A 9331-nucleotide genomic window follows, 5' to 3' on the forward strand; every position below is an offset into this window, starting at 1 on the left:
AGAGAGGGAAGCAGGCTCTCTGCTGAGCAGAGAGCCCAATGCGGGACTCGATCCCAGGACTCTGAGATCATGACCTGAGCCGAAGGCAGCGGCTTAACCCACTGAGCCACCCAGGCGCCCCTGTGATTTGATCTCATAAACAAAACAGAAATAGATATATTTCAGTGTTCTTGTTAACTAGTAATGTGAATTGGCTCTGGGTTTATTTTACTTAGTTACCAGAGTCCTGTACATTATTGTAAAAGTTGTAAAGCACCTAGAATCCTCACCCTAAAAAGCAAACTATCATACCAATCTATCCATAGCAGCCTGGCATGTCAGAAGAAGTGATTTATTCCTTATTATCAGACATCATATTCTGGTCATGGTCATTTTTAAAAATGAAATCCTCCTCAAATGAAGAGCTCAAACTCTAATATTTAAATGAATGAATTCATTCTGTTTGCTTCCTAGATGAAATAATACAATTACACAATTTGAGTGCATTGAAGACACGAGTTAGTTTCCAAGTCCACGAACACCGGCACAGATAGAGAAATAAGATAAACATTTTTTTTTCCCCCTCAGGCACTAAACTTACTGAAGCCTATGACCTACTATCTTCTTTCCCTCTAGGCCTTCCTTGTAAAAGAAGACTTGTTACTTGTTAGGATGTAGTCAGAGCTCTCCTGCTTGTTTTTTAGGAAAGACTCCAGGGGAATATGTGAATAGAAGATTTGTTGCTTCCAACTCCCAATTTAGAAACTCCATTCACATAAGTGGCTGAATAGGACAGGGTGATTCCACTGTGAAGCTATGGTAACCATTTTCCACATGAAGTCACTTACGTAACTTCCTTTTCATAAACAACTTTATAAAATATTCTAAGTATTTTGTAAAGTATTCTAAATCTGTTAAATTTAGATTAAAAAGCTTAAATGTAATGGGCATCCTTAATTTTTCTGATGCATTTCATAAATCACCTAAATAGGTCTTAAACAGTGGATCCAGACAAAGAATGAATTATAGTTTATCCAGATTTATTTATCATAGTACTGACCATAGACAAATAGATTTGATGAAACCACTAAAAAACTATATGGCCCTCATACACATAAATATTACAAAAGTTAGCAAAATTCATCAGAATCCAGTATTCTTAGGTTTAACATTCTAGATTACTAAGTATTTACAACTGAATTTTTTTTCAAAATAATTTACCCATAATAGTAATCTTGCCATTTTATATGTGCATGTGTATTTATAATTAGCTAAATTTAGAAAATTACCTTTTTCTGGAATCTTAATGACAAATTATAGTATAAATTGGTTATTAAAATCAGCGGTAGACATTTAAACAACTATACTTACAAAGCCATCCATCGCCCAATTGTCCTCTTTCATTTTCTTCACAGAAGCATGAGTTGGTACTTTAATAAGGTAGATATGTAACATCAGGCGAGCTTCCTGGCTTTTATATACCCCTGTAAAATGTAAGGACATTTTAGTCTACAAATTTTGTAAATAATTATGCTTCATTTTATTATCTTTAACTCCTTAAATATATCATGTAATACATGTCATAGAAAAGAAATCAAACAAGGCCAAGTTGAGACCAGCTTCATCCATAACGCTTTCCACAAATCCTACAAAATATGTTAATCCCTCAGCAGAAATTCTCAATTTAAATCTTAATTGTGGGGTTAAATTACCTATGCTCTTAAAATTAAGTATTACTGTTCTTACTAAAATCATTCCATGATATTATAAACAAAATAACTTCTTCTCCCAAAGAAATTTAAAATCTTTGAAGATACACATCAAGTGTTAAAATCCCTGATATTTTTCTTAATAATGAATTGGGTGCCAACTCTGAAAGAATATTCTAGGTTCTACTGGAGCCACAGAGAAGAATATATATGTGTCTAAAGATAGAATGCTTAAAAGCATTTCCAATGAAGTAGATGTTAGTCACATGTATATCCAACAAAACACATTAAAAAATATATAAATAAGAGACCAGAAGAGAGAAGGATCATTTTACAATGGAGTGATCAGGAAATGCTTATTAAGGAAAAAAAAGCATTCGGACTGGGTCCTAAAATCAAGTAGGGTCTTTAGTTTAAGTAGGTAAATATAGATAATGGCATAAAAGAGAAAAGCAAACATATATACAATTATTTTTATTTTTTTTCTTAAACAGTGAGTATCCTAAGAGTAGGAATAAGCTGGAATATAAATAAATGTACTTAGGGAAATAATAGGACAGAAGTCTCTAAGGAAAAATTTTGTGATTAATTTATGGTTGAAATTTGACTCATGCATTCATTTACTTAATCTTTCGCCTGTGTAATAAGGTGTCATAAGAATATGCTGAGAATACAGAGATGACACATAGTCATCTAAAGTAAGTTTCAGTTAACAGAGAAAGACATAAAAGGGATAAAAAATAATATTGTTGGGAAAATGTTACAGTTGATTTACATAGAGACAGTGATAACAAATTTATTTATGCCGGTTTTTCTATATTTGTAGGAATTTGTTTTGAGATTTTTCTAGATTAGATTAAGCATACACTTATTTTTGCAGGCTCTTATAGAAAATAAAGAAAAACGTTATCTCAAAGTTAAATAAATCAGTATCACGATTTAAATGAATTTATTTTGTTAATAGAAATCTTCTTTCAATTTATATTACTGTAACTGCATATAGCTTTTTAAATATAATACATATTAGTTTCTGACACTTTTACTTTGGGCTTAACGGAGAATCATTCCCTAATTTAAATTCACTACTTAGACAATATTCACTGAGGCTTATTTTGTTCCAGATGCTTTTCTGATTTCTGAGGTATAGTAATGAAATAGAGGGCAAAGAGCTTCCATCTTGGAACTTATACTGTTGGAGTATAGACAAGTAAATAATGTCATATCATGTCATGTATTACCATATTATACTATAAATAGTGAAAAGAAGAAAGTGAAACAGAATAAGACTAAGAGTTTATGTCTTTGTTTGTAATGAGAATATTACTTTAGATAGGGTCATTGGGAGTACTGTTGATGAGACGACATTTGAGAAAACATCTGAACGTCAGAAAAAAACAGAAGAAACACAATGGGGGAAATGGGCCCTACATCAAGGACACAGAAACTTGAGAAGGCTGAGCAGTTGGATAGGTTTCTGGGTCCCTTATGCTTCTTTAAAATAGTATAGCTCTACCTTTTCTGTCTTCAGTTATGGTATACACTGAAATATTCTCATTTGAAGAAAGGATTTTGTGCCCATAAAATAGGTTGTAAGTCATTGAGCTGGTCTCTTTGGTGTTACGAGAATACAGAAAAATTCAGTTAATCCAATCAAAAGTTCTTTTCTATTTCATGATGCCTCATTCTAGCTACATCAAAATATTCATGAACAAGCTTATTTCAAAATCAGCTTTTCATTTGTGTAGTAATATTCATGTATCCATCCAAAAATCAGAAAGCCTTGTTTCTGAATAAATTATGAATGTCATTAAAATGTAACAAATATTTCACAGTATAAAAATCACTAATAAAAATGATAAAATGATGGAGGCAAAGGCATGAAGGCATCGTTTGCTATTCTTTAATGTGATACCTGAAAGTAGAAGTTCCATGTTGCTATTACTGAGTGTAGCATTGACTCTCCCCGTGGAAGCATTGAAACTAGTAACTGTCAAGGTCATAGGTTGTTTCCTTCCTTTGAAATTGTAAGAGCCTTTCCATATATAATTTTGGGCAAACACATCATCAGGAACTGTGAAGAGATTAAATACACATATTAATTTTATGGTGCCCTATAAATATAAACAATAAAAAGTAAATTAATGCATATTAGTTTATTGAATAATGAAATTTTGCTAAACACTCAATAATGTGAAATGTGTATTATAAAGTGAATTCTTCATATACATGTTTCAAGTTTTTTGGAATAAACCAAAACTGCAATAACCTATATTTGTACTCATACCCGAGTCATCAATCAAAGATAGACAGCACCAATTAAAGACACAAGGCTTAAATTCAGAACCAGCTAAACATCAAATACACTTATATTTGGTCTCCTCCAGTAACATCCTTCAGAAGAAAAACAAAATGATTTTACTGAGCCACGTCAGTCTATATTTAAGTCCCAAGAGGCCTGCTTTTCTTCTGGCAGTGTGAGTAGATTTATGCAGGAAGAGCATAGCGTTAAACCTCCCTCTTACGGAATAGCACTTAAAGACTGTTAGGAGGGATGCTCCTTTGTCCCCTTTACAGAATACTGAGTCCAGTTATTTTAGTAATAGATGCTTCTGAGGAAGAACAGGGCTCCACCATATTGACAGCTTTGAATTTACAGGTATTTTTAGAAATAAAGGAATTGTCCCTAGAATTGCCCAACTCTCATGGGAGAAAGATGAATTGTGGTAGAATCAAATAATATCCTAAATGTTATAAAACTCTCATCTAAAGAAGGAATGCTCTTTATTTTAGATATAACCACATAAGGCATTATATTTATATAAATTCATTATGTAATTTATCGTTATACAAGTCAAGGATGGCAAAGTCTACTCAGATTCTGAAAAAACCTAAGAGAAGCTTCCATTAATCATACACATCACAATAAAGTACATCTCCAAAAAGCAACAATTCCAGGGAGCTATGCCTATTTGTGCAAATGAGTAAATGACAGAATAGGGGAAAGCCTTTTTTTTCCTAACAAGGTACTGACAATGTGTCACCTGGTCTTCACTACACACATCACACTTCGCATCGCCAGATCGTAGAGACTGGGGTTACATTCTCTGTGTTCTGCTCAGTAAACTAAAAGAGCAAAACTCCTGAAGACAGAAAAAACAAAACAAAACAAAACAAAAGCCCCCAAAAAACCATGAAATATAAAATATGCTGAAGAGTTCAGTTTTTACTGAATATTTCTACACATGTGTTGTTCTATGGTAATTCAACAGCAGTACAGTTAAAGGGTTAGAGCTGCAAGCCTGGAGTTAGGATCCTTGTAGTAAAGTCTGTCCTCGGGTGCCTGGGTGGCTCAGTTGGTTGGGCGACTGCCTTCAGTTCAGGTCACGATCCCAGGGTCCTGGGATCGAGTCCCGCATCGGGCTCCCTGCTCAGTGGGGAGCCTGCTTCCCCTCCTCTCTCTGCCTACTTGTGCTCTTTCTCCCTCTGTCAAATAAATAAATAAAATCTTTAAAATAAATAAATAAATAATAAAGTCTATCCTCTGCAATTTATAAACTGTGTGGTTTTGCATAGATTACTTAACTCTCTAAACTTGAATTTCCTCATGATTAAAATGAGGTTAACTTAGAGTTGTTGGGAAGAGTAAATGAGATAAGGAAAGTGAAGTGTTTAGCTAAGTGTTAGCTCTTACTATTACTACTACTACTGCTGCTGCTGCTATTATTCAGATAAAATAGGAAAACTGTGGATTTTAGAGCTTACTACATAATTGCTAATAAAATATATATTTAGCAGACATGTAGTTAGTAAAATGAATGGTCCATAGTCTGGTTCTGTGACTCTGCTAAGTCATCCTTAGAGTGGCACTCCCTCCCCAAACCTCCAATTGCACAGCTATGTACGCTATAGGGGAATGTTACTCTATGTACGTCTGAAGGAGTCTTACTGAAACTTTGATACAGTGAATGAGTAAAAAGCCCTGGATCTGGTAAGCATGTGAAAGTTTTTCGTGAAAGAAAAGTGTACCTAAAACAAGTTTGTAGGAGAGAGTGACAGGCTATATTGCCCTGCACTAAATAGGTTCTCAGTCGTGCAGGAAAAAGCAGGAGCAAGAGAGAAAGCTATTCTAATGGCAATGCCTTGCAAATAGTAGACAGTAAGTAAGTGCTGTTGTCTGTCTGATTGTTTATTTCCACCCGGACTGGACTGTGATTACTCTTTGCTATCTCTGAACCTTTAAAGAAAACCTATTACATCTGCTGATCTTATCCATAGTCCTTAGGGGAATTAGTGTTGGTTGAAGAAGGTGAAAGAGAACCTTGACAGCAGGAGAAAAGAGCAATGGAAAGAACCAGATAGTGGCCACTGCCAAGTACATAACATCAGGTTTAATCACTGATGTGGAAGGAAATGTTTAACAACTGGGTCTTCTGAAAAACAAAACAAAACAAACAAAAAAACTGATGTTCAGCCTTTGCTTATTTCTATGGTGTAAATATTACCACAGGAGCAGATTTCAAAGTTTTACCAATATGACATGGCTGAATGCAAAGTTTGGGTGAATGCGCAGAATTGTCTGCGATGAACCGCTCTCTACCTGAGGCTCAAACACGCCACTTACTGCCTTTTGAGAAATGCAACTCAGGTTGGGCAAAACAGGAACCATCTGGTCATTTCCATTCCCGTGTACAATGGGAATGATCATACTTCTTTCTATTGTTAGGTCTATTTTGATATTTAAATATGAATGTGAGTCTATCAGTTCTTTGTAAATTCTAAAATGTCATCCCACTCTCTTTGATGTGGGTATCAGTGAAGTCTAAAATGTCATGATCCTTCCTTTCAAGATGTCTGATTTTAAACTTACTTCACAGGTTGCTTCACAGTATTGCTTCAAATGTGGTATCATGCTCTTGACTGATACAATCGCCAAATTTCATTCTTGTTATTTTGGAGTAATCTAATCATCTAATCGTGATTTTAAATGTTTCTAATGTTTTCCCATTGAAAGTAGCATTTACTCTGAAGTTTTATCAATCTTTTTTTACTGAGGTTGAAGAAATTTCTTTCCTTTCTAATTTGTTAAGTCTTTTAAAGTTATAAATAGGTGTTGTGTTTTATCAAATATTTTCTGTGCAGGTATTGTGCTGATTAAAACTATCTGCATTTTAATTTCTTAATGTCACAGATTATTTTTAAGGATTATTTAATATAAAAATATCCCTGCATATCTATGATCCAATTTGAATCCAATTTGGTTCTGACATGTCAGCTTTTGGTTTTTCTGTTATACTATGATTTTGGATTTGATTTGCTAAGATTTTATGTAGGATATTTTCATCTGTACATCCTGAGTCAAATAAGCAGATTTATAATTTTCCCTTTTGTATAATGTCTTTCTGAGTTATTAGAATTATATTGGATTCATAGAATGATTTTTTTTCTTTCTTTTTTTTTTTTTTTTTTAGAGAGAGGGAGAAAGCGTGCATGAGTGGGGGCTCTGGGAAAAGGACAGAGGGAGACAGACTCTTATGAAAACTCCTGCTGAGCATGGAGCCCCACATGGGGCTCCATCTTATGACCCCAAGATAATGACCTTGAGATCATGGCTCTGAGATCACAACCTGAGCTGCAAACCAACAGTCATACATTTAACCTACTATGCCACCCAGGCATCCCTCATATGCCACCCAGGCACCCCCACATAGATTTCCTTACTGGAAGAGATTTTTTTTTAAGATTTTATTTACTTATTTGACAGAGAAAGCGATCACAAGTAGGCAGAGAGGCAGGCAGAGAGAGAGGAGAAGCAGGCTACCTGCTGAGCAGAGAGCCCAATGTGGGGCTCAGTCCCAGGACCCTGAAATCATGAAATCATGGAACCATGAAACCATGAAATCATGGTTATTCTCTTATACTGTAGTACATATCTTCTTAATAGGACTACTTAATTCACTAAGTCTGAGGCTTCCTACTTTTCTAATGTAAGAATTTAAAAATATAAATTCCTCGAATAACTTTGCTTTTGATACAGTCCCCAAGTTTTGATATTTAGATTTTCAATACAGCTAAGTCCTAGTATATTTTTTCTTAAATTCCTCCTTTAATTTATGAATTATTCATAAGTATTTGTTTTTAATTTCCAAGCATTCAGAATTTTTTAAAAAATTCACCTTTTTATTGATTTTTACTTAAATCATGGTGAGATATCAGATCTGAATAATAACTTTGCTTTGGAATTTATGCATTTTTATTTATTACTTAATATATGATCAGTTGTTATACCTGTCACATTTGCCTTTGAATAAAATATGTATTCTATAATTGTTTGATATAGAAATATATATATATATATAATATATGTATAATTGTGTTGTTCTTCCATATTCTTTTTTATTTCTTTTTGCCTGCCTATTTATTGGTGGCCATAGGTCATGTTTTGTCCAGGAAAGTCAGGTTTTACATTTGATATACTGGAGTTAGTACTTAAACACCTATCTGCTACTAGATAAAACATCTCCTTTGGAAAATACTGCACTGATAGACCACTGTGGTTTTCTGACTCCATTGCTAAACTTTCTTATGTTGACGTAGTCTTTGATTGCCCTCATGGCCTTCAGTCTATTGCCACTGCATGTTGAATAAATCAGTGTTTCAGACTGATTTTTCTTTTGTGGGTATGCCAGTTTTACAGCATGTACCTTGAGAACTTCTAAACACAACTAAAATTAGGAACTAACACTGCTCCTGGCTTGAAATAATGAGACCAAATCTGTCTTCAAGGCACAGATTAAATGTTTAATCTTTATCTGTAGCTTTTAATTTAAAGATTTTATTTATTTATTTATCAGAGAGAGAGAGAGTACACACAAGCAGGCAGAGTAGCAGGCAGAGGCAACAAGAGAAGCAGGCTACCTGCTGAGCAAGGAGCCCGATAAGGGACTTGGTCCCAGGATCCTGGTTTCACGACCTGAGCCAAAGGCAATGGCTTAACCAACTGAGCCATCCAAACATCCCTATAGCTTTTAATTTATATCATATAAATAAAATATGGACTAATACTAAAAAAAGGAGCTCATACATACTGAGGTCTTACTATGGGCTAAGTACTTCACATTTCATTTTCATGAAATTCATTTATAATAGTCTAATCCCTGTTTCTTTTCATAGATAAAGACATGGAGGCTTAGATAAATAAAATAACTTTCCAAAGTCATAGTGTAGTGGATGTGTAACACGGCAATTACATTAAGGCTGTAGGACTGAACAGCCCATGTTTTTAATGACTAAATATAAAACTTTGGTCTTTAAATCAGTAAACTATAACTAAAATTGCTGAACTTTTACTTTCATATCAAGTGTATTTTGTTCCTTTTTTTTTTTTTTTTTTTTTTTTTTTCTCTTTAAAAGAATTTTTTATAAACATATATTTTATCCCCAGGGGTACAGGTCTGTGAATCACCAGGTTTACACTTTAAAAATCTATATTCCGCTAAGCATGATACGCGAAATAAGTCAAGCAGAGAAAGACAACTATCATATGATCTCCCTGATATGAGGAAGTGGTGATGCAACATGGAGGCTTAAGTGGGTAGAGAATAAATGAAACAAGATGGGATTGGGAGGGAGACAAACCATAAGTG

General features: G+C 34.1%; 1 protein-coding gene across 1 annotated transcript in view; it reads right to left on the reverse strand.

The window, feature by feature from the left end:
* CSMD3 (CUB and Sushi multiple domains 3) overlaps positions 1-9331 on the reverse strand; it is a 439117-nt gene that overhangs the window by 10339 nt on the left and 419447 nt on the right. The window contains exons 54-55 of the mRNA XM_059395523.1: positions 3601-3759; positions 1351-1463 (exon numbers count right to left, since the gene is read on the reverse strand). Coding sequence (XP_059251506.1) covers positions 1351-1463; positions 3601-3759 — 272 coding nt within the window. The remainder of the gene's footprint in view (positions 1-1350; positions 1464-3600; positions 3760-9331) is intronic.

The sequence above is a fragment of the Mustela nigripes genome, chromosome 3, assembly GCF_022355385.1.
Source record: "Mustela nigripes isolate SB6536 chromosome 3, MUSNIG.SB6536, whole genome shotgun sequence".
Lineage (NCBI taxonomy): Eukaryota > Metazoa > Chordata > Mammalia > Carnivora > Mustelidae > Mustela > Mustela nigripes.